Genomic DNA, 25724 nt, shown 5'->3' with positions numbered 1-25724 from the left:
ACCAAACAAAACATAATAACTATAGAAAACAAAATATACATTCACACCGGATTCACTTATAACTATAGAAAACAAAATATACTGTTACGAATCTCACTATCCAGACTCTCTGCAAACTGCACCATACACCATCAACTTAAAGAACTTGACAACTCAGGGCTCCAAAGTAACGTAACACTTTAATAGTTGAATAAATAACAGCCAATACTGTACAATTGGCAACACGTACACTGTACAAATATCTCTCCGATAACACCGTTCCGCCGTATCAACTCTTGCACTGGCCTCTCCGTCTCGTTCCGGGCTTGCACTGGGTTCAACAGTTCAGGACTGACTTCACACACTAGGCTCGTTGTGTCGGACTCGATCGCAGACCAAGATCAAGACGCCAGCCGTCTCAACTGTACTTGACAGTACTCCGCACTCAACCGTCGTAATGCTCCGTACAGAACCACACCACTGAACTGTGCTGTAGTCGACCGGACTGTAGTGAACCGGGCTCTGAACCGTCTTGACTGCGTCACCTCCGCTCTTATATAGGGTCCCTACTGGCCTTCTCGAACCGGACAGAACGCCGCTCGACATTTCTAGGTGGTCAGATGACTACAACTCTCGTGACGCTCCTGAGCTCTGTTCACGACGGCGATCCTTCCCGAACTGTCCTGTTGACACTCGACTCGGCTGACCGTCGTAGCTCGTCACGGTTGACCGCTCGTCTAGCGCTGGCCTGGGGCAATTTGCGTCGGCTGACTACACACACACCACTACCCCTCTCTGTGCCACTACCAAGTACCAAGTTTATAACAATACATTCACACCGGATTCACTTATAACTATAGAAAACAAAATATACATTCACACCGGATTCACTCAAACGTTACACGCGAAATGTTTAGATCAGGTAGTTGAAGTGAGAAACGGGCACCAGATCCTGGTACATTAGGATAAGAAGGACTCTTTAGCTCTGGTTAGTCTCGGGACATGCACCGCCACCTCCAACGTGGGGGAGACTGTGCGGAAAATAAAGAGTCTCTGCCCTAGAAGCAGTTAGTAGCACATATTACTTAACATTGACAGATCCTGCGACACTGCTGATACTAAACTGGGTCGTGTCCCTTTGGACCAGTCTGCCCGTTTTGGTTTTACTCTGTTTTTTTTTCTACTATACAAAACTTTCTGACACGAGTCCACACAAAGTATCGTCAAATCGATTGATATACATCTTAATTTTGTCTGTTTATAGAAGTTTTCAGAGACCGCGTCACGTGACGGATATGACCCGTGGGTCGTAGTTTGAACATCGCTGCTTTGGACCCATCAAATTTGTACAGTGGGAGGTAACTTCTCTGTGGGCGTTTCGACCATTGTTAATGCCCCGGCTTACCTTTCCTCCAGTGAGATGTATCATAGTTCTACCATCGACGGCGGTCAAAGTCGATCAGATCTGTATTAATTAATGAATTCAAAACACATTTCGCGTGACTGTGTGAATAAATAAGATGGGCATCTATTTGTAAGACACGGACAGAGTAGCAGGTAGCCTGGTAGAAAGAGATAGGAGTTGAAATCAAAATATTGGTGAGATGAGTCATTTTGATTTGACTCTATATCTTTTTCTATTTCAATTTTTACTCTAACTTGCACTCTTTCCAAAGGTTCAAATAAAAAGTTTGAAGCAAATATTTTGGCGGGAGGAAATCTGGAAATTCCCGAAGAGTTTGGACAAGAAGTAAAGGAAAGATCACTCTTTTATTTCTGCAAATGGGGCTAGAGTTACCCTAAGAAAAAAAAGAGGGGGGCGAACAAGTAGTATTCACCCGTCACAAAAAAGCAGGGCAGGACTTAACCGTTGTGACCAAGAAGTCATGGAAAGCTCACTCAATTTTTAGTTCTACCCCACGTAGTTTTAGCGGCGAAAAAAAGAGGGGGGGGGGAGGAGGAGAACAAGTAATCTACTCTGTATTCACCCGTCACTAAATAGCAGGGCCAGACTCAACCGCGGGGCCAAATTTGGGTAGGGATAGGATAATAAGTGAAATTTATGAGTTTGTATTAGAAAATAAATTCGTCTTGTAGTGCTAAAAAACGCGCGCCAATGTCGTGGGTTTGATCTCCACACGGGCCAATGTTTAATTTAGTCAAAGACAATCTGATGCGATCAGATCCTATTCAACCCGATCCTATTGGAACATAAAGTAGGAATCGATTTTGTGTGTACTATCGTGGTCTCCGTGAAATGTGTTACAACATAGCCCCATAGCTCTTCATATTTTACAGTAAAAATACTTTTTTTTTAGAAGACACTCCATTATACAGCAACTAGAGTGATTGTTTTTCTCTTACTAACTCGTGAATGTTCGATTTAAAAACATGTTTAACCTGCCCCCCTCCCTTCCACTTGCCTATATAGATGTACTACACTTGATACTTTAGAAGACTCCAATGAGAGATAAGCCTTTAGACGTATAGACGATGGGCACAATTACTTATGAAACTCTTGAATCTATAACGCCTTACATTCGAAAATTCTTGAACGCGATAGTCCTTTCAAGAACGCGATAGTCCTTTCAAAACTGGTGTTGGATCTATATCTAGACCAAGCTCTCTAACCACATTTTAATTAATTTCTTTTTTTTTTTGTTTGAAAAATTATAACGATCAAGCAAGAGTTTTCTCTATTTGGCCAACGAGCTTATAATTCTTTTCTCAACGATAAACATCAACTGTACAATTTCTAGGAAAATAGTAGGAGATCCACGTTCATGGTTCCGCCCTCCACCCTTCAGTTTCCATGAAGTTCGGACTTGATTAGAGGTTTTGTAGAAACTGACAAATCATTGAAATGTATATGGAAATATTAATTTTAACTTTACACGTTTCCATCGCTATTAAAAAATAACTGTCAATGGCCGCCATACAACTAAATGCGATTTGAAAAGACATCTCCACGACCTCTATTTCTAAAGAATTGATTATTTCAAAAATCAGGTCTAGTCATATGATATTCAACTGTCCTACAGAAATTGAATGGATCTCCAGACAATGAAACACGACATGTGACATAGACTGCTTAAGTAAATACAGTGTGAATATACAACTGATATTAAGTTACAGTGTAGGAATCGTAGGTCCCACTTTTGGTGTAGGTAACTTTGACATACAACAGTTCAAAGGAGTCACCTCTACAGTGTATTGGCTGTAACTAAGACCTCATTGTGGAACATATTCTCATTACGGCCTTGCCTTACAGGTATAAGGAAAGTATTTTCGTGACAAAAGCTTGGGAGCACTGTTTAGCTGTGTGGTGTTTAGCTGTGTGGTCCCGGAGGATACTGGTTTTATTAGAGAAAAGGAAGACAAAAAAAAACAACAAAAAAAAAAACAGTGGATTTGTTCTTTTGACATTTCATTCATGGAGGCGGAAAATACATTTTGTTTATTGTGTACTTAGATCCTGTAATCAAAATCTATATTTAGTGTTCTTGGGCGAAAAAAAAACTATAAGAAACTTAAATTTGTGAATGATCGCTTTTTAAACGCATATCTATCTATCTATCTATCTATGTATCTATCTATCTATCTATCTATCTATCTATCTATCTATCTATCTATCTATCTATCTATCTATCTATCTATGTATCTATCTATCTATCTATCTATCTATCTATCTATCTATCTATCTATCTATCTTTCTATCTTTCTATCTATCTATCTATCTATCTATCTATCTATCTATCTTTCTTTCTTTCTTTCTCTCTCTCTCTCTCTAGATATATATAAGCGTAGCAAGGGGGTTCTTGTGGTTCAAGGAGTGTTGGGGGGGGGGGGTCTTTATTACATTGTGACCCTACATTCTTTCGAATGTTTATTTTCCCCATGAATAGGTTCTTCCTGGAGTTATTTTTTTAAAAATGTAGACACCCCGCCGCTAGGCACTATTTCCGGTATTTAAAACAAAAACAATGCATATTCTGAAGTATCTACAGTGCATTATACTGCTATTAAAAACAATTTAGTCCAAAAAACCTAGCTGCTGTTTCTGCTTACTTAGGACTTAGATCCTCCCACGCTGTTCGGCGTATTGGGCAGCAAGATGTCTTCACAAAAATCTGGCACTGGCAATGTCTGAAGCCTCTTCCCATCTGGTGTCCACTGCTCTGAGTTCTTCCATGAAAGTGTGGCGCCAAGTTATACTAGGATTTCCCTCTTTGCGCTTTTCTCGTAATGGCCTCCGTGTCATTGCAACTCTCGGTATGCGGAATTTATTTCGTCAGAGAAAATGTCCCGCAAACCTCATATAACGCTCTGTCACAACCTCACTAAGTGCCAACTAAGTGTTTGACTCCCAAATTTCCTTGATTGAGACCCGATCTCTATAACTGACTCCTAAAATCCTTTTTAGCCATCTTTGTTGAGCCACATTTAGTCTTTTTTCAATTTCGGCATATGACTTCCATGCTATTCAATGCATTTTATTAATGGAGCCCAGCGACTGGTAGAAATGTGTAGTCTCTCTTGGCTAAGCTCTTTGAATTTGGTGACTTTAGATTTTATATCGAAAAGGGAGGTTTTATTGTCAAAACCATCTGATGGGGGGTTTTAAACTAAAAAATCTCTGGAGTATTTTTGTTAAAACAAACTCAAAAAACCCTTAGCTAGGCTCATAGAATTTGGTGACTTCTTCCAGAGATCAGGAATGAGTGATTGGCCATTCACTTCCCTTAGACCAGACTCGCACTGAGCCCTATACTTATAACAATCATTTCACTGAATATCTATCTATCTATCTATCTATCTATCTATCTATCTATCTATCTATCTATCTATCTATCTATCTATCTATCTATCTATCTATCTATCTAATTCTCTTCATGGCTCAAGAGTTTGGACAAAAAGTAAAGGAAAAAATCATTCTTTTATTTCTGCAAGTCGGACTAGAGTTACCCTACGAAAAAAAAGGGGGGGGGGAGAGAATAAGTATTACTCACCCGTCACAAAATAGCAGGAACGGACTTAAACGTTGTGACCAAGAAGTCATGGAAAGATCACACTTTTATTTTTACCCCACGTAGTTTTAGCGGCGAAAACAGAGGGGGGGGGGGTTGGAGAACAAATAATCTACTCTGAATTCACCCATCACTAAATAGCAGGGCCGGACTTAACCGTTGTGAGTCCTATGCGAAACGTATTTGGCGGGGCCAAGTTTGGGAAACGGATAATAAGTGAAATTTAAGAGTTTGTATTAGAAAATAAATTCGTCTTTGCATTTTATTCATTCTTTACTACCTACAGAATTACTTTACGAGCCTCGCGTGTAGCGAAGTCATACAGTACATCACAAAAATTCTGTTTCCTACATAGATATAGTGGAGTGGATACTTTTTCAAGCCACACCGGTATCCAGGTGACCCTTCCCCCTAGATGGCGCCTTGTGTCCGCGTATAAAAAGGCAGAATAACGTGGACACTGTCCATTCGACCGGCATCTCTTATCACTGTAGTGTCCGTACGTTACTGGACCTATTTCGTCTCCACTCCCTGTTTGTGCCTTGTTCTACACCATGTGTTTATGGATGGCTGCAGGTAATTACATTTTACTTTTTTATGTTACATTGCAATTTTATTTAGTAGTCTACATAGAATATCGCTACCCCCGGATATCGTCCATATTGTTTTTAGAAAACCAGCATGTAAATGACTCCATTTGTTGAATTGTGTACCTTTAGTATACCATACGAATTAGGTCATATATAGAATGTTAAATGTCCATCTTGTTAATCTAATTCTACAACCAGTGTGTAGATACTGGCTTTTATGCACCAGTTGTTCTATTTAATTGTTATTGTCATTTATTTTTAGAGAATTACTTTGTCATTAATTTTTATCATGTTTCTGATGTCTCCTATCCCTCCTTATGTTCTGATAAGAGATTATTTGCTTACATTATTAGATTTTCTATTTGTTGATGTAGTTTTTAGACTTGATGTTGTGTGTACATCTTGGTCTAACCATTTAGGCCTATTAATTATGTTTAGTTTATACCCATGTGTAATTATGTTTTATGTTTGCCTTTGTGCAGGTCTTTAGTGTATAATAAACAGTTTGAAATTGTCCTACGAGTTGCCTTCGTCGTGTCATTTAGAATTTAGTGTTCTGTACCAAACCCACCACATAGATCACGCTCAATAGCAAGAATTACCAAATGTTTCAATTTATCTACGAGAATTGTTGACCTCAAGTAATTCTTCATTAGTCTGAGGCTTGAGAAGCTTCTTAAGATAAGATAGATACGATAATTTTATTGATCCAATCAAATGGAAATTCAGTTTGACTACAATCAGCGTAACTACTGTACAATTACAGTATAGATGAAAAATTCGAACAACATTCACACACGAAACATACATATTCACAACCAGCTATATGAATTTGACTTCTATGTACTTTTCGATGACGACACTCTGACTGAAAGTGGGATAAAGGAATTTTTAAATCTTTCTGTTTTAGTCCTGGAAAGGAGACGACCACTTCGTTCAGATCTTATGTCACACACTGGCGGATCCAGGGGGGGGGGGGCGGTAGGGGCGATCGCCCTTCGGGGGGGGGGGCGGACGAATTATAGTATAGAATTCACACAATTTGTATGCGAATTTATTACTTATGTTAATAATATATACTAATTATTTATATTTCAACCTATTTTTAGATTATTTCGCCCCCCCCTTCTAGTATTTTGGCCGATTTGGTAGGGTCGGGAGGGGGCGATGGCATCAATCCGCCCCCCCCTCCACCATAAACTTTCGAGTGGGGGGGGCGGTCTTATTTATTTCTAGAAATCACAGCTTGCTAACAGAATCAATTAAATATCTATATGATTAAAACTTGTTGTTGGTATTTTAACCGGTCTTTATATAATTTCGTTCACCTGTTGGCCGATAGGAAGGGGAAGAGCGAATACCTCCACTGCCCTTCCCATCTAAACCCTTTGAGTGGGGGGGGGGGCGCGGTCCTACTTTTATGGAGAAATCATAGTATGTGAACAAAATTAGTCGAATATCTATATAATATAAACAAGTGGAAGTGCGATACATGCAATCCCCTTCCCCCCATCGGACAAATCAATACTTTTTCTTTTTGTATTATAGTAAGAAATTACAAAATTTAAAAAATCTGTCACTAATAATTTATATATGCTTTAAAGTAAATTCTTATATCGAGTCGCCCAACCCCTATTCTTTAATGCAAAATGCAATCATTAGCAGAAATTATAAAAAGGAGAGAGGATTAATCGTTTTCATTTTACCGCCCTTCCCCTTTCCAGACAGAGTTTGTGTAATTTGACATGAATTTATCATAACTATTTTAAGAAAGACTTTGCTTTGGAAAAGTTATAATTCAAACGAAATTTTTCAATATAACAGTCACGGTTGAGATGAGTTCAAAAGCCAGATAATCTTTTCCTAGTCGATTTTTTCCAACATTTACTCTATCTCATATTTTTCTAGTTAAATAAATTTAGGACTATAACTCACAATTTATGCTAGAATTTTATTGAATATTATTAATCGAATTTTTTTTTTCGGCGGCAATCTTCAAAACCTTAATCTAAATATGTGGGGTATCTAATCTTTTCAAAGAACAAATCAGTTGTATTTGCAATGTATTAAAGGACTATAAATTCATATTAGAATATTTTTCTAATTATTCAAAAGGCACTTTATAATAGAATGAATAATGAGCTGTAGGTCAGTAGAATGCATTTCAGCCGTGAATAATGCAAGAAAACGCTTTTGGCGTCGGGGCTTCGCCCCGAATCCCACTGATAAATAATGAGCTGTACATGTCAGGAGAATGCGTTTCAGCCGTGAATAATGCAAGAAAACGCTTTTGGCGTCGGGGCTTCGCCCCGAATCCCACTGATAAATAATGAGCTGTAGATGTCAGGAGGATGCGTTTCTGCAGTGAAAAATGCAAGACAACGCTTTTGGCGTCGGGGCTTCGCCCCGAACACCACTAATAAGTAATGAGCTGTACATGTCAGGAGAATGCGTTTCAGCCGTGAATAATGCAAGAAAACGCTTTTGGCGTCGGGGCTTAGCCCCGAACCCCACTGATAAATAATGAGCTGTAGATGTCAGAAGAATGCTTTTCTGCAGAGAAAATTGCAAGAAAACGCTTTTGGGCGTCGGGGCTTCGCCCCGAACCCTACTGAAGAAGCTTAAAGCGCTCTCCCAGACCCCCAAGCTTGCAATAGAAAGACTGGTTTTTTTTTTGTTTTTTTTTTCGCCGAAGATTGAGAAACAGTCTTATTTTATTCTCATATATCGAATATATATATATATACATATATATGCTGTACGCACGTTTATGCATAGGGTTAGGGTTTACTGGGCGTTAGGGTTAGGGTTTGGAAAAAAATCGCCCCCCCCCACTCCAAAGTTCTGGATCCGCCAGTGATGTCACAGTGGTTTAATGGGTGCAGGTTATCCTTAAGAATCGAGAGTGTTTTGAAAAGGCATCTTTCATGAGATGGTAGCTGTATTCGAGTGATTTGCGATTCTTTTTAATTAGTCTATTTAGTCTAAGTCTTTGTGCCAGTGAAGTATTACCATACCAGCAGGTGATGACAAAGTTAATTAGACTTCTGATGGTTGTTGTATAAAAAGGTTTAATAATTGTTTTGTCGATGTTAAATTTTCTTAGCTTTCTGAAATAGAAGAGTCGCTGGTGAATTTTTGTGTAGAGCAGGAGTGGGCAACCTTTTTCTACCGAGGGCCGCATTAAAAAAATTTGGGGACTGAGGGGCCGCATATAGGCCTATATATATATATAGATCACTAAATTTTAACAACACTGTATAGTAGTACTTAATATCAAGTATATGACTGTTTACTCTCACGCATAATTTTCCCGGAATCTTGGAACTAGTTAACTAGTCGTTGTTTTGTGACTGCTGTCAATTACAGTCAATCATCATCGATCTGTTCTAACACTTGACAATTTTCAAACAATAAAATGGTTTGTTCACAGATGAATGTTTTTCCAAATAATGTGAAAGTTTAACTGCAAAGTTGTTGTTTTTTTAAATCCCGCGAAAGAACTGACTGGAACGTCTTTTTCAGATCATAATTTGCTTGAAGGTATTTCCTCTGAAGCTGAATCAGTTTCTGCACTAGATGGTAAACTGAGGGTATTGAAAACTGGTTCCAAGTTCTTGATGTCTTAAAATTTGCTTTCAAATTCCACAATCACGGAATCCAAATATTTATTGTACTTTTCAACCATTTCAATAGAAATAGTTTCACCTCTCACCAATGAAAATGAGAAAACCTGATTTCACTTGCTGGCCTCAAGAAATGGAATAGCTTTGTTTGAAAAGATTTAAGATGCACATACATTTCATGTACAAGCATGTTGCAATGCTTCCGATGATAAACATGAAGTCTGTCTTCAACTGTTCATTAGAAATATTAGCAACAAAGTCACAATCAATGATCTTCAAGAAACCTAACAATTTCTTCCTTGAGATTCCATACTATTCTAATGCTAGGCCAGTGGATACTACTGTGTTACCGAACATCGGAATGTTTTGTTTCCGAATATTCAATTACTTTTCGGAATAGCCATTCAGCCATTGGATAATTGGGAGCCCTAGGCAAAGTGAATTGGGTAGCACCAAATAAAATAGAAAAATAAAAATTAACTGCGAAAAAACTAAAAGTTTGCAATTTAATAAAAACCTAGTGTACTTCAACAAGAACACTGAGGAATAGTTTCGCTATTTCTTCCTTACATATGATACCATGGAAGGATTTTTTACGAGACCCCCAACAATCGCAGGCTATAGGCAGCTGCATAGTTTGCCTATGCCTAAGGTCAGCCCCATGCCAAAACTGTTATCTACCTGTAGAGTACCTTTTAATGTAATATTCAATACAGCTTTGTGTCAACTTTCCCGTTATGAGTTAATGGTTGGGACATGGTTCTTTATTTGATTCAAAAGCATCTTTTTCTCAGTCAAAGCACGGGCTCCATCAGTTGTTACCCCTGCCATATTATCATATTGTACAGGCCAACCCAACACTTTCAACACAGTTCTTCATAGCATTGAATAAATACTGGCGGGAACTTGTGTCTTTGACTGACTTTTTCGAATTATTGCCATTTAAAATAATCTTCATTTACTTTCACCTTTTTAGAATGACGTTTAGAGACAATGTTTCTTTAGCCTCTTCATTATAAGTGATAAGAATAAAAAGTTTTAATAAATTTAAGATATTTGCAATTATTTGTTTTTAATATATTTTCATTTTTATATTTGTGTAATGTGTGGGCACACTTGATTTCCTTAGGTGTCCGCGGGCTGCATAAAACACTTCGGCGGGCCGCATGTGGCCCGCGCCGTAATTTGCCCAACCCTGCTGTAGAGGTTTCGACAGTGTTCACCCCATTTCAGTTTGTTGTTGATGGTTGTTCCTAGATATTTATATTCTTGTACGTGTTATATGGTTTGATTGTTTATCTGAATTTCTGCAATATGGCTTTTATGTTTCCTAAAGATGCTGCCATAGTCTCAGCATCGAAGCTCGATAGAAGACAACTTTCTAGAACTGAATGTCACAAAAACTAAAGAACTTATAATAGATTTCAGAAAGAAAAAACAAACTATACGTAAACTGCAAATAAACACATCTATAGAACAAGTAAAGGCATATAGATATCTAGGCTTTATTATCAACAACAAGCTTTCATGGGAAGACCACCTTGGAACTCTAACAAAGAAAACAGCCCAGCGACTCTTTTTTTCTATACAAACTCAATAGCTTTAAAATAAACAAGAAGATCCTTGAGACTTTTTAAGGCGCGACTATACAAAATCTGCTAACATACGGAATAACTTGTTGGGACGTCTAGAAAACATCATTAAAAAAGCATCAAAAATTACACTCACAACATTACCACATTTAAAGGAACTTTTTGAACAAAAGTGCCTAAGTAAAATCGAAAAAATATTGGAAGACAACGGCCACCCGCTCCATCAAACTACGCCAGGTCGTCGCGAAGTGGACGACTGCTGTCAATCAAAACAAGAACGGAGCGGTACAAAACGCGTTCGTACCTCACTCGGTCAGACTCTATCACCGCCACTCATTGATCAGGGAACATGAAAAGCACCAAGATACCTGTGTGTAGTCGCTGAATGAACTCTTAATGTTGTGTCTGTTGTATTTATGTGTATTTTTCTGTTGTGTTGTCTTTATATGAGAAAAGAGTCCTTGTAATCACAACACATTTCCGTAAGGATCAATAAAGCAATCTTAGTCAATAATCATTTTTTTAGTTTTCTGAACATTTAAAATTAGAAAGGTATTTATACACCATTGGTAAAAAGTGTTAATTGTTGAATGGTACATATTTTCGTCACCTGCAATAAGGCCAATGATTGCAGTATCGTCAGCAAATTTTATGATGGGAGTGTCATCTGATAGACTCTGAATGTCATTTTGTGCATATGGTATACAATACTGGTGACAGAACGCACCCCTGCGACGCTCCAGTGCTAAGCTCTCTCGTGCCTGACACATGTCTGTTCACTTTTACATGTTGTGGGCGTTTGATAAGAAAGTTTAGAATCCAAGCTTGTATGTTTTTGCTAACGTTCAGTTCAGATTGTTTTTGTATCATGCGATGTGGTTGGATGGTGTTGAATGCAGATGAAAAATCTACGAATAATACTCTGGCGTAGTGTCTCTGAGTATCAAGATGATGGTATAGACAATTTCAGCATGAATAGTATTCCATATTCTGTATTTCTTGAAGGTTTGTAAGCGAACTGGTGCGGGTCAAGACGTGTTTCTACTTCTTTCAGTAGATGTTTGAAAATCATTTTCTCCAGGCACTTCATTGGAATTGATGTAAGTGCTATGGGACGTAGATCATTGCTGGAAGCAATGATCTTCTTTTTGGGTACTGGAATTGTTTCAGATGTCTTCCAAATGGAAGGTATTTTGTGCGTTTACCAGGACTTGTTGAATATAACACAAAAGATACGACCCAGTTGTTCCCCACATAGCTTTACAAGCTTAATTTGTCAGGTCCTGAAACTCCTAGGCGGTGTTTACGTGTTTAAAATTTTAGTCACTTCTTGTTTATTAAACAGTTCTTAAGACTGGTTTATATTACTGTTTTCAAATGATGCCAGTAAATCATGGTGGTCTTTTTCAAAGTTGTGGCAGTCAAATCGGCTGTAGAAATCATTTCATTCATTGACACATTTGTTATTGTCAGCGACGCACATTGGTTCGCGCTTGGGTACGTAGCCAGTAATTTGTTTCAAGCCACTCCAACAAGCTTTAAAGTTGTTTTTCTTGAAAGAGCTTTCAATTTTTTCCTTGAATCTCTCTTTTTCTTCAAATAATTTCTTTTTAAGGGCTATCTTCGCTGAATGAATTCAGAAGAACTGCTCTTGAACATTCTTTTTTTTTTTTGTATAGAATCGCTTCCTTTATTTCTTTGGTCATCCAGGGTCTATTATTACTGAATTACTGTGGGAAGCGTGGTCGAGAGGCCAAGTGCGTTTGAACTTCGCTTGGCTTGGCTACCTAGAAGGGTTCGACACCCGACTCGGGCAGAGTTGTGTTTACTGAGCGCCTAAAGGCAGCACGGAAAACCAACTCCTAGATACCGCCTCCCCCCCCCCCCCCACTGGTCCTGGTCCACAAATGAGATTGGACCAAAAGCGTGCTATAAGCATGAGAGTAGCGCTATATAAAAGCTATAATAATTTTTTTATTTTCTTCTTTGGTACAATCATGTTTTCACAGAACTGGATGTACGAATTAACAGTTGTGTTAAGTTCATCTGTCTGGGCAGTTGTTTACAAACATGTCCCAATCAGCTCCAGACAACTTTGTAGCTGTAAAACAGCGTCATCAGACCGTGACTGGATGGACTGCGGGTTTTGTTGTTTTAAAAACCGGTTTGTACGTGGGTGTAAGATGGATGGGTGTGGTCGACTCTCCGAAGGGAAATAACGATCGAGATGTGTAGGCCATTTTTATGTTGCTATAGCACATGTCCAAGGTTTTATCGTGCCTTGTGGGACAGTTAACATATTAACTATAGGTTGGCAAGTGCTGTCTTCCATAACTAGTCAGACAGCATCAGGGCTTTTTGTCTCGATAACATCTACAATATCTAGCATATGTTCTCATGCTTTCTCTGTGTTGGCTGTGGGTGGTATTAAAACAAGTATGACATAGATTTGTGTAAACTCTCTCGGCAGGTAGTATGGCCTGAGATTGATACATAGTAGTTCAATAGCGGTCGTACACACTTTAGTTTTGATTGAAATATTGTTGACACAACAGTACTGTTTATTGACATACATGGCCAGTCCTCCCCCTCTTGTTTTGCCACTATCTGTTGTTCTGTCTTAACTGTACAAAAGAAACGCATCCAAGTCTACTGATGTGTCGGGAATAATTTCATTTAGCCATGTTTCAGTGAGACAGATTGCAAGCTTTCACTGTAGAAATGTCTGCAGCACTAATCAAGTTCGTCCATTTTATTATTTAGTGATCTAACATTGCCCAAGACAACAGGAGGCAGATAGACCCTTTGACCTCTTTTCCTGCTCTTGACTCGAACTCCTCCTCTACGGCCTCGTTTGTTTCGTTTAGTCTGTGTGTTGATGGGCTCATGGCGGTTTGTTTGTTTCCAAGATGGTTGGGTGTGTACATAGATTCGTTGATGATCATATTATTCATGCTATTCACTGAAACACTGGTTTTTAACATGCACAGTAATAAAATAGTCCATAAAACTAGAAACACTTTCATTCCCTGAACACAATAACAAAATATGAAAGGAATAATAGAAATCAAATGCTGATTATATCACAATGTAATCAGGTCACCTGCCGAGCGGCGCCTCAGATTCCACAATAACGGGTATTGCATAATGCCGTTTTTTTTTTATCGCAGTAGGATTGGCGTTTTCCATTTTGAATGACACCCTAAAATGAATTTTTTTTGTCTATATATGTCAGGAATTATTGTTTTTTTAGTTTTCAAAAGATTTTAATAATCTCCGGAGATTTCCAGGACTTTTTCGTATATTTAGCTATTTCATGAGATTTCAAGGAGCTCCTGGTAAATCAGGAGGCTGGGGGAATTCTGTTATAAGTTATAAATAGTTTAATTTAATAATTTACACTTAGAATTAGCGCGGGTCCTTTAAAAGTGCGGGGCCCACTGCGGTCGCATAGGTTACATTGGCCTAAGGCCGGCCCTGCAAAATAACGGCGTATGCAACTCCGTGGGTCGACTAGTTAAGGAATAATTGACAATGTAACAATACTAAAAACAACGTCTGCTGGTCAAAGAACACAATGATGTCGTCAACACTTCCGCACACCTCTGTTTTATGCATACAGGGAGGTAATTGTGTTTGTTGATAGTTTGAACTTCAGCTTCTGACGACTGTGCTGAAAATATTGACACTTACCTTTTTACCTGCATTACTGACCTCTGAGTTTGTGTGATAAAAAAACTCTCTTTGTAATCTTGTTTCTCAGTGCGAACTATGCATCATTTGTAAATGGCTTGGCGTAAATGACTGGATATGCAGCTATAGGCGAACAGTTCAATGTCCTTCACAAGAATAAATAGCTAGAATTTGACATTTACTGTCGTTTCGACTACCATAGTCCTCAGAAAGTTCAAGAAGAATCATTGTTCCATTCTGACAGCAATGACTTTCACTAGAGACAAGGACATTTCTTAATGCGAAGTTCACAAAGCTCAGGAAACGAAAGTTCAGCCAGAACCAAAAAAATTTTCCCCCGTATTTAGCGTCTTATTAGGAGCACAATCATTAATACGACTTCTGAGTAGGGACCAGCCATGAACATTCATTGAATAATGACAAAAGTGTTCCCAAATCTCTTAGGCGTTACAAACTCTTAATGGCCTTCATCACGGTGGTATAAATTAGTTTATATGTGGTGCTGGGCTTAACTATTGGCAAACTATTCTATAGCTTATATATATCTCAACTGAGATTGGGGACCCACCACACAAAAAAGAAAATAAAGATATTTCAATTTTCACATTTGCTTAGATATATTATCGATCATTGTTTAAATCAAAAGACAATAATATAGTTACTTTTAAATATATTTTTTATTATTTGAAATAGAAATAGAGCGTGTTCGATCTTGGGGCTTTTACTCTAAACACTCTAGTATATGTAGATTAATTTCCCTTGTGTAACTCTGCTACACTCTAGTATACATAGATTAATTTCCCTTGTGTAACTCTGCTACACTCTAGTATACATAGATTAATTTCCCTTGTGTAACTCTGCTACACTCTAGTATACTTAGATTAATTTCCCTTGTGTAACTCTGCTACACTCTAGTATACTTAGATTAATTTCCCTTGTGTAACTCTGCTACACTCTAGTATACTTAGATTAATTTCCCTTGTGTAACTCTGCTACACTCTAGTATACTTAGATTAATTTCCCTTGTGTAACTCTGCTACACTCTAGTATACTTAGATTAATTTCCCTTGTGTAACTCTGCTACACTCTAGTATATGTAGATTCCTCATACGTGAGCTGGCAGAACAGACAATGTTTTTGATCCTTTTATTTAGTATTTACAATCACAGTGTGTTTGTTTTATCATTTGACTAGCATTACCCACCGGCATCGCCAGTTGATTTGTTGGCAGACTTTTACTATACATTTTGCTTGGACCCCTCCCATTTTTCTTACTTATAACAATGTAATGATTCTAAAGTTAAAAGCTTCCCAACACATTCCCTATATGCAAAGTTATGTATTTTGTTTGTATCTAGAACGTTGAACTGGACCAGCCCGTAAAGTCCAGTACCGGTATCTCTTCACTCCCCCCCCCCAAATCTCCACCTTAATTCTTGTTTGTTTGTATCTAGAACGTTGAACTGGACCAGCCCGTAAAGTCCAGTACCGGTATCTCTTCACTCCCCCCCCCAATCTCCACCTTAATTCTTGTTTGTTTGTATCTAGAACGTTGAACTGGACCAGCCCGTAAAGTCCAGTACCGGTATCTCTTCACTCCCCCCCCCCCAAATCTCCATTTTAATTCTTGTTTGTATCTAGAACGTTGAACTGGACCAGCCCATAAAGTCCAGTACCGGTATCTCATCACTCCCCCCCCCCCCAAATCTCCATCTTAATTCTTGTTTGTTTGTATCTAGAACGTTGAACTGGACCAGCCCGTAAAGTCCAATACCGGTATCTCTTCACTACCCCCCCCCCCCAAATCTCCACCTTAATTTTTGTTCTGACTGCATCCTACAAATGCTCCCATAATACTTTGTCTGGTGTGCTAATAGGTTTATAAATTATATTGCTTCATTATTTGTTGTGAATATTTTTGTGAGAAAGTACTTAAAAAGGATGTGACCTAATAAAAGGATAGTCTTTAATGCATGGGCGAAGCCAGGATTTTTTTCTCTCCCCCCCCCCACGCCATATAAAGGCCTCCATGTCTTATTATGAGTAATAGGGTTTGTTGCTGAACACAAAAATTATATATGTGTCAGACGCGAATAGCCCAATTTTCAGTAAAAAAAAATTACAAAAGTCATTTCTCTATAGAAGAAGTTACGAAGGCTATATAAAATACAACTACAGACCTATATATACTACAATAAATATAGGTTTTTGATTGCTAGTTACGATTTATTTAGGTAGGTGCTGTTTTATTATTACATACCAAGTATTAGAGTTTAGAAAAACCCAGGGTTGTTTCTTGTGCAACGCTATTAGCTAACACCTCATATCATCTCTCCATTAGTATATTTAGATCTATAATCTAATTCTAGTCTAGATCTATATATAAAAATCGAATAGATCTAGTAATAGTATAGATTCTATCTTGAGACTAGATTGCCGAGTCTAGCCTATGCTCAGGGGCGGACTGGCTATATGGGCAAACGGGCAAATGCCCGGTGGGCCGGTACCAAATGGGCCGGTCTGGTCGCGACCAACTTTAAAAAAAAAGTGACAGCAGCAAGACACAAAGGCCCAAACACGTTTTCTTTTTTTTTTGTTTCTAATTCTTATTACAATTAATTTTGTTTGAAATTCAACAAGAATATCAAAAAGAAAACAAAAATACACTTTACAGTGTACGTGTTATCATTTGTAAAACGTTAGACCGTACTTTCTGCTATGCAATAGCGGCATGGATTGCTTTGATGTCTTCGAGGTTGTGTTTGTATGGGCAAACGGGCAAATGCCCGGTGGGCCGGTCTGGTAGCGACCAAAGAAAAAAAAAATCAATGCAGACAACTTAAAAAATGTGACAGCAGCAAGACACAAAGGCCCAAACACGTTTTCTTGTTGTTGTTTTTTTTTAATTATTACAATTAATTTTGTTTGAAATTCAACAAGAATATAATTTGAAGAGCTACACTATACACTGTACGTATTATCATTTGTAAAACGTTAGACCGTACTTTCTGCTATGCATGAGCGGCATGGCCTTCAACACTACTTTGATGTCTTCGAGAGCGTGTTTGGCCTAATCATTTTGCTGGTCGGCATGGGCCTTTGATGGCAATCCCAATTTTTTTTGCTCCTTCCCTCCCGGTCTTTTTATGGTTCCAATGAAATTTAACCAAAAAGAGGGATGAGAGAGGTTAAGTTAGAAAACATTAATATAACGCAGCAAAAAAAAAAAAAAAAAGGCGCGACAATTATCTCTTTAACAATACTTAATAGCAATAACTTTAACACATACACACAGCCGCGAAATTGCAAGCCACCCAACTTATTCACAGCTCATTATGGGTATAAAGCTCTACTTTCTGCGATTTGAAAAGAAAAAGTATGTTTCTTTTTGTTTATTTTTAATAACATAGATCTAAAAATACTACACTTAGGGCTTACAAAAAAAATTATTTAATTAAAAAATAAATCTAGATCTAAATCAATATTTTTACTATTATAATTAATGGCAAACTTATGCTTAGTAATAATAATAAGGCTAGTCTTCGAGTCTGAAGATTAGTGAGGAATGCAGTATTTTCCGTGGCTGCGATGCCCCAGCTGAGACCTACATATTTTGCCACACCCAGGGCAAACATAACCATTGTCCGCAGGTGGTCGATTTAGTTTTTCTTTTCGCCGTCTGCGTTTGTCCTCGGCAGCAGACTTTCTTTTGGTCTCAAATGTATATCCCGCAGCCTTCGTGAGTGACCTCCAGTTGTCTCGTTCTGAGGCCGCATGCAACCAAGAAAAGTTGACGTCTAAGCTGGTCTTTGAAGCGTTTCCTTGGGGCGCCTCTTTTACGTCGGCCACCTTTTAGCTCACCAAAAAAGAATGCCTTTGGCATACGTTCGTCTCCCATACGGGATACGTGCCCTACCCAGCGTAACTATCGGACCAAAAGAGGTCCCTCTATACTGTCCATACCGGCGTTCGCAAGGACATCGCTGTTTGTAGTGCGGTCTTGCCACCGTATGTCCATGATGGAGCGCAAGCATCTTTGGTGTAAGCGCTAAAGAAGTCTTAGATGTTTCCATGTCTCGGAGCCATACAGAAGGGTTGAGAGAACCACCGCCTGGTAGACACTGATTTTTGTAGGCATTCGGAGCGATCTGTTCCGCCAAACTCTCGCCTAAAGGCGTCCAAAAGCGCCACTGGCTCTGGCCAGACGGTTATAAGCTTCCCTTGAAAGTGAGGCGTCATTTGACACTATACTACCTAGATATGTGAAGTGGTCTACCACATTAAGGGGCTGTCCGTTTACGGTAATCCTTGGGGCTAAGTATGTTTTATTGGATGACTCCTGGAACATGACGTCTGTTTTCCCGAGGTTTATAGATAGACCGAAAGAGGCGGCAGCTTATGCAAATTCGTTTACCGAGTTCTGGAGGTCATGTTCATTGTGAGCTAGCAGGGCGCAATCATCGGCATAGAGAAGCTCCGTTATGAACATCTTCTTTGTTTTTGTATGGGATAGTAGACGACGAAGATTGAACACACTTCCGTCAGAACGAAACCGGATATAGATGCCTTCGTGCAATCACTGCCACATTTGACCCAGCATTACGCCAAAGAAGATATCTAATAGAGTAGGAGCAAGTACACAGCCCTGCTTCACGCCATTTTCTATTGTGAAGTGATCAGAAAGGGCACCATTGTGTCTTACCTGGCCTCTTTGTCCCACGTGAAGGTGCTTGAGAATGGATAGGAACTTAGATGGGCATCCCAGCCTGGCCAAAATCCTCCACAAACCATCGCGATTGACCGTGTCGAAAGCCTTGGTGAGGTCCACAAAGGCAGGGTATAGTTTAAGTTCTGCTCTTTGCATTTTTCTTGTAATTGTCGCAGAACAAATATCATGTCAGATGTACCTCTACCGGCTCTGAAACCACATTGGCTTTCAGATAAGACCTCGTCCACTAAAGAGTGGGTTAGTCGGTCGAGCAACTTAGTATGAAGTCATTAATGATGAAAATTATTACAATAATTACAATAATTTATAAAGCGCTGTCACATTCGATATTTTATGAAGGAGATTTATATTTTAAATAATGGGCCATGGTATATTCATATACAAATCGCGTTTTTGAGAATGTACTAGGAGTAAGCAAGAGCTTTTCACATTAAGTAAGCGCGTCTCTAACCGTTCTGCTTTCTCTTTTAATGGAATGGGTTGCCTGAGTCATCCAGGAAAACCAATGATTTAGCATATTTTAAGTCACAGATCAACATACATGACTAGATTGACACATGAAATTCGTAAGACGTAACAATCTTATTTTTTGAAGAAACGTCTGTAATCTATAAGTAATACAAAAAAGCTTCAAACTCATTAGGCTGCTATTGTATTGTTTATAGTTTTCAGACTACATACATGTATAAATAGAATACATTATGTAATCCTACGAATGAATACATCCAGTTTTCGATGCGTTATCAAACTTTATATATTTTGTAGAGAATTAGGCTTACGCCTATAATATAACACATGGGCGTAGCCGGGAGGGGAGAGTCTTCAAACCATCACTTGCCTCAGACCTCATTGTCTGAAAGGGAAACTTTACTTACTGCCCCAGTGAAGCCAACTTTAGCAAACTACAGTCACCAAATTTCATGAGCGTAGCCAAAAGGGTTTTTGTGGTTTTCCTGCCCCCTCCAATACAAAAACAAAAGCATTTTACCATTTTCTACCATTCGCAGGACTCCATTGAATAGCAGTTATGGTTTTTGATTTTTTTTTAGCGGAATAGTAGCTGGCTAATTGCACTGTAGATACCTCAGAATATGCATTTTTAAAGTAAAGTTTAAAATAACGGAAAAAATGCTTGGTTCCGGGGCGGGCAGCTCACAGCGCTCCCCCGGACTCCCTAGCTGCCCTTTGGCGGTGTGTACTGTACTTCCACTAATTATAGGAAGAGAGTATTCTAGGGTAGAAAAAACGTTTGAAAGAATGAAAGGTCAGAATGTAATGAAGATTAATTACATATACACACACACTAATATATATATATATATATATATATATATATATATATATATATATATATATATATATATATATATATATATAAATTGCGGAGTGGGGTAAAAATCCTCCTCCCCCCCACCGAAAATATATGACATGCCATTTGTGGGCCGGTTTATAAGGTAATGCCCGGGCCGATTTTGATACCCAGTCCGCCCCTGCCTATGCTATGCCTATAGTCAGTTTTTATTAGAAAAAAGTCTAGATATTAATAAATTATTAGATTATTAGATATAGACATAAGACATAGATCTAATAATACTGTAATACGTTTACTATACTCTATACTTAATCTACTAAACTAGAGATCTATCCATATATCTATCTATAATCTTGTCAATCTAGATCTATACAATATTCATTATAATACTTCTACTTATAATGACTTATTTAATAAGTTAGTACTTAGACTTAGATCTATTATAGTTTATTAATAGATTTACTTTTCAATGCCTCGACCAAACTAAAACTAGTTTTCAACTAAAATAAAGTAGTTACACTATTAGTTTATCATGAATTTCAAAATTAGTAATTTGTCTATATTTAGTTTGCCAGCTTTATTTTTTAAGAATTTTTTAAAATTTGTTTTGTGTCAGTGCACCTTTTGTCTCTTCTGTCCCTCTTTATGCCCGCAACGCCCCCTTACCGCCCCCTTTGGTTCCCAGCGCACCAGCATTTCACAAAAAAAAGCCCCCGTTGAAGACCACTGCTATAGACCTATCACAATCTAGATTCTAAATCTACAATCTAGTCAATCTAGATCAAGATAATGTCCTAAAAATTCTAGATCTAGAAGTAGAAATCTAGTTTTTTATCTACTAGGCTTATCTAGATCTAGATATAAGCTAGTCTCTAAAAATTCTAAATCTAGATATAGAATTCTGAATCTACTAGGACTATCTAGAATGACTAGATCTAGCCTATATAGAATAGAATATAGATATATAATTTATATCTAAAAAGATCTAAAAAGACTAAAATCTGGATTTAATTCTACAAGATCTAAATCTAGCTAGAAGATTGTTGAATACAGATGATTAATAACATAAGAACAAACTATTGTCACTATCGTATCCCTTCCTTTACACGTTGAATCTTAAAACGACTAGACTATCATGATCAGGATTAGTAGTAGGCCTATTAATAGTGTACAGTAGGTTGTTTGCGTCCAATCCGCTTCTTAATGTGTTACTACGTATACTTGATAAAATATGCACCTCTAAGCTGTCAGAAGAATCAATGAATGAATCTCAAAAGTAAAGTAGCAATTATAGGCCTACATAAAACACTGAACCATAATCTTCAAATACAAAAAAAAAATAATTAATATAATACTCTGAAAGACACAAAGATAAAGGCACATTCCTCGTCCCATATGCTAGGACAAATTTGTACAAATGTTTCTTCTTCCCTAGTGATATTAGAGCATGGAATGGGTTGCCTGAGCTAGCCAGGAAAACCAGTGACTTGGCAGAATTTAAGTCATTGGTTAATATGTATGACTGAATGCATGACACGTAGAACGTAATTATCTTCTTTTTTTTTAAGGAAATTCTGTATTATATAAGATAAGATAAGATCTTGAGTTTATAATAAAAAAGTCTGTGACCTTTTTTAAAAAGTACAAACTTACCACCAGTGAAGTTTTTCATTTAAAAATAATGTATTTTTATGAAAATCTGCTTGCATAATAAATCTTACAAATGAAATGTTTCAATGTAGAAATAAGAAAAAGTTGCTGTTGAATTAGAACTTTGAAAGGTCTAAAACATCATGATGGCCAGCCGCCAAGTTGAATTGTTTTGGGACCTCCGTTAGGATAAGTTACAACAAAAACATCCTTTTGATTATATACAAATTTCTTATAAGCACTTGAACTTTTAACTGCGCGATCATGTCTTCTTTGCTCAAGCTCAAACAGTTGAGTCCCCACAGCTACATCACATGTAATGCATTCCAGTTCTACCCTATTCTTTAAACTACTCACATAGCTGATTGCAAGTTTGTTCAAAACGACCACGGGACTGTCTTCAGTATCGTAGAAGAGAATGCATGACGCCTCATGGGCCTCTTCCTCGTCATAAACCAGGGTTTTCTCAGTGGTAACGCACAAGTCCCACCATAAACTGCTGGGCTTCTCAACACTTCGGCACTTGTCACAAGGGCAAGTTTTGTCATTGCTGCCAAAAGAATTATATTTTTGTTCGCAGAAGTTGTAGCAGCATCCATCTTTGTACTGAAAAAGATTGATCACCCCACTTCCTGATCTTGGGATTTTTGGAAGTGCGGGTTCTCGACACATCACGCAGAGGCAATTCTCGTTGTTCGGATTAGGAAAAAAATCGTAGTCATGGTGTGGACGCTTTGAACTTAACATCTTCACCTCAATTTTTACAGTCAATTGAGCAACTGCTTTAATTTCGTCAGCAGTATAACAGTAACCGAATTTATAAGCGTAGTCCCTTAAAGTGATATCCTTGAAACTTTTAAAAGGTGTTTTATGTCTGCAAATATTTAGAGCCATTTTAGAGTTATAGTAGTGGTTGAGAAGATCTGGAATGCTACAGTTACTAAGTGGTTGCATTGTTAATCCTGAAATAGACAAATGTTTATGAATGTATTAGTGCGTCATTTTTTTTTAAAATATCATTTTATAATTACATTTTGTTGATAATTTTATAGAATGAACTTTATCTAGCTCTTATTATTACTAACTATGCACTGTTAAGATGGTTTAAAAAAACTATTTAAAAAAATGTTTTTAGAGAGTTTTTTAAATTTTTTAGAGAGATTTTTAAATTTTGAACTGATCATTCTGTTTTTTATTGGATTTTTAAAAAAATTTTCTAAGAGGCTCTTGAATCTCTAGGCCTATGGAAGCTTGTCTACATGTGCCTGTCTTAACAAGCTTCTGCCTGGGAAAGATCTAAGAAGATGTAAATTATTACATTCCTATAAACGATGGCTCGTATCCCAGGACGCTCAAATTATAAACGAGGCCAAAGACCGAGCACATCAAGGAATAAACGGCTCCTTGAGAATAGTTGTTTCGAAATTTGTTTGGGACTTTCTTCTATGCCAGCCAGTGCAAAGGACTCAGCCCCAACGTGTGTCCTTTTGTGCTTCTTTATTGCTCTGGTCTATATTTTCATTACTATTAGTTCATTGAATACAAAATGAATATTAACAAAGAATAATAGTAACTCTCCATATCCTGTGGTATCGAGTCGTAAGTCAAACTAGCAATGCAACAGTAAGGGTAACCATTTCGTCATATCTATGTATTTTCGTATTCTATCGATGGAGAAATAATTGTAGTTGCTGATAGTTTGTAGTAAGTATTTCATAGTTTCTGATGTTATTCTGAAAATATTGAGACATGCCTTTTGACCTGCTTGAGCGGAACACTTGGGGGTCTGCTGTAGAGTATGTACCTCCACAAGCAGTCTACAAGATAAATAATGGACTCCATACAACTTACGTCTGCACCGAACTAAAAGTTATGCTCTGCACAAACTGCATGTTGATAGGGACGTTGAGATGACATTCATTTTGCAAAATGTGGATTCAATTTTTAGCGGCCCCCGAAAGGGGAATAGACGCTATTAGTTTTGTGTGGTCTGTCTGTTCGTCCGTCCGTCTATCGGTCCATCCGTCCCATTTAGATCTCGTAAACTAGAAAAGATATTGAAAATCTGACATCATGATATTTTAGACCTTCAAAGTTCTGATGCAACGGCTACTTTTTTCTTTTCTAAAAGCGAAAAATTTAATTTTTAAAATCAACTATGCAAGCAGTTTTTTAATAAAAATACACATTTTTTTAAACAACAACTCACTATTAATAGTAACAAACAGGGGAGTCTATATAGTAAGGGAGATGACTATATACCATATTTGTAAAACTTTTATGCAAACGATTATAGATTTTTTCAAATTTTTTTTTTTTACAAATATATCGTCAAGTTAGGATGTTCTGTTATACTAACTACATTTACAAAAAAAAAATGTTTACTTTTTTTTAAAGAGAAAAAAATTATTTAATATACATACAAATGGAACATAATTTCAAACAACAATTGGTAAGTAGTTTTTCATATTACCACTAGAACTTCAGTGTGGCAGTATAGGAATAGGACACTTACAATTAACTAAAGATTTCTTTGTACGGAAATGTTAGTTTGTTGTTTTTTTTTCTTGAGGATTTGAATAAGAGATTGTCGATTTACAAAAAATTATATTAATCATTATATGACATCCGTTCGGCCAAGTTTACATGGTACTTCTTCGCTTTCACCTATCCTTTGGTCTGCTGGACCGTTGAGGCACCACACAAGATCTTTCAACCTTCTTTCTCCATTCTTCTCTGTCATTTGCCTTTGACAGAATTTCATTATGATATTTTTTTCTGAAAATATTGAAATTTTTATCTGCTTGGGTGGACCACTTCTGAAGCCGATTTTCAGTTTGTGTTTCAATACAAACTTTCCTTGATCCTTGCTTTATTTGGTAAGATATTTTCTTCTGCTTTTAGTGTTTTTTTTTTCGCTTTATAGAACATAAAGCTTCTCCCTTTTCTTTCTAACAAGTTCATAATTGCCATTAAAAAAAACTCTGTACATTACAGGATTTGACCATGTTTTTGTTTCTGCGATTACGTCTGGCTTCTCCATTTCTATAAGAACAAAACTTGTTTAGTATTAAATTGGCAACAAACTGTGTACTGCGCCCTCGCCATGGCACCCCCATTGAAACGTTTCTCACAGAACCTATTGATATGACTCTACAATGCACGCTGTTACTGGGTGCGAGACTTCGCCATGGCACCCCCATTGAAACGTTTATCACAGAACCTATTGATATGACTCTACAATGCACGCTGTCACTAGGTGCGAGACCTCGCCATGGCACCCCCATTGAAACGTTTATCACAGAACCTATTGATATGACTCTACAATGCACGCTGTCACTGGGTGCGAGACCTCGCCATGGCACCCCCAATAAAATGTTTATCACAGAACCTATTGATATGACTCTACAATGCACGTTGTCACTAGGTGCGAGACCTCGCCTTGGCACCCCCATTGAAACGTTTATCACAGAACCTATTGATATGACTCTACAATACACGCTGTCACTAGGTGCGAGACTTTGCA

At 37.7% G+C, this 25724-nt stretch overlaps 1 protein-coding gene across 9 annotated transcripts in view; it reads right to left on the bottom strand.

Moving 5' to 3' along the window:
* LOC106077613 (uncharacterized) overlaps positions 1–25724 on the bottom strand; it is a 50778-nt gene that overhangs the window by 2456 nt on the left and 22598 nt on the right. For 5 of the 9 annotated variants that reach the window (XM_056041175.1, XM_056041177.1, XM_056041178.1 and 2 more), the window contains one exon: positions 22556–23160. The exons of the other annotated variants lie outside the window; for them this stretch is intronic. In XM_056041175.1, the coding sequence (XP_055897150.1) occupies positions 22556–23160 (605 nt within the window). The remainder of the gene's footprint in view (positions 1–22555; positions 23161–25724) is intronic. 9 annotated transcript variants of the gene reach the window in all.

Source organism: Biomphalaria glabrata, chromosome 9 (genome assembly GCF_947242115.1).
Source record: "Biomphalaria glabrata chromosome 9, xgBioGlab47.1, whole genome shotgun sequence".
In the NCBI taxonomy this organism is placed as follows: Eukaryota; Metazoa; Mollusca; class Gastropoda; family Planorbidae; genus Biomphalaria; species Biomphalaria glabrata.
The sequence above is the reverse complement of the archived record's forward strand: the minus strand, read 5'-3'. Positions and strand labels throughout refer to the sequence as shown.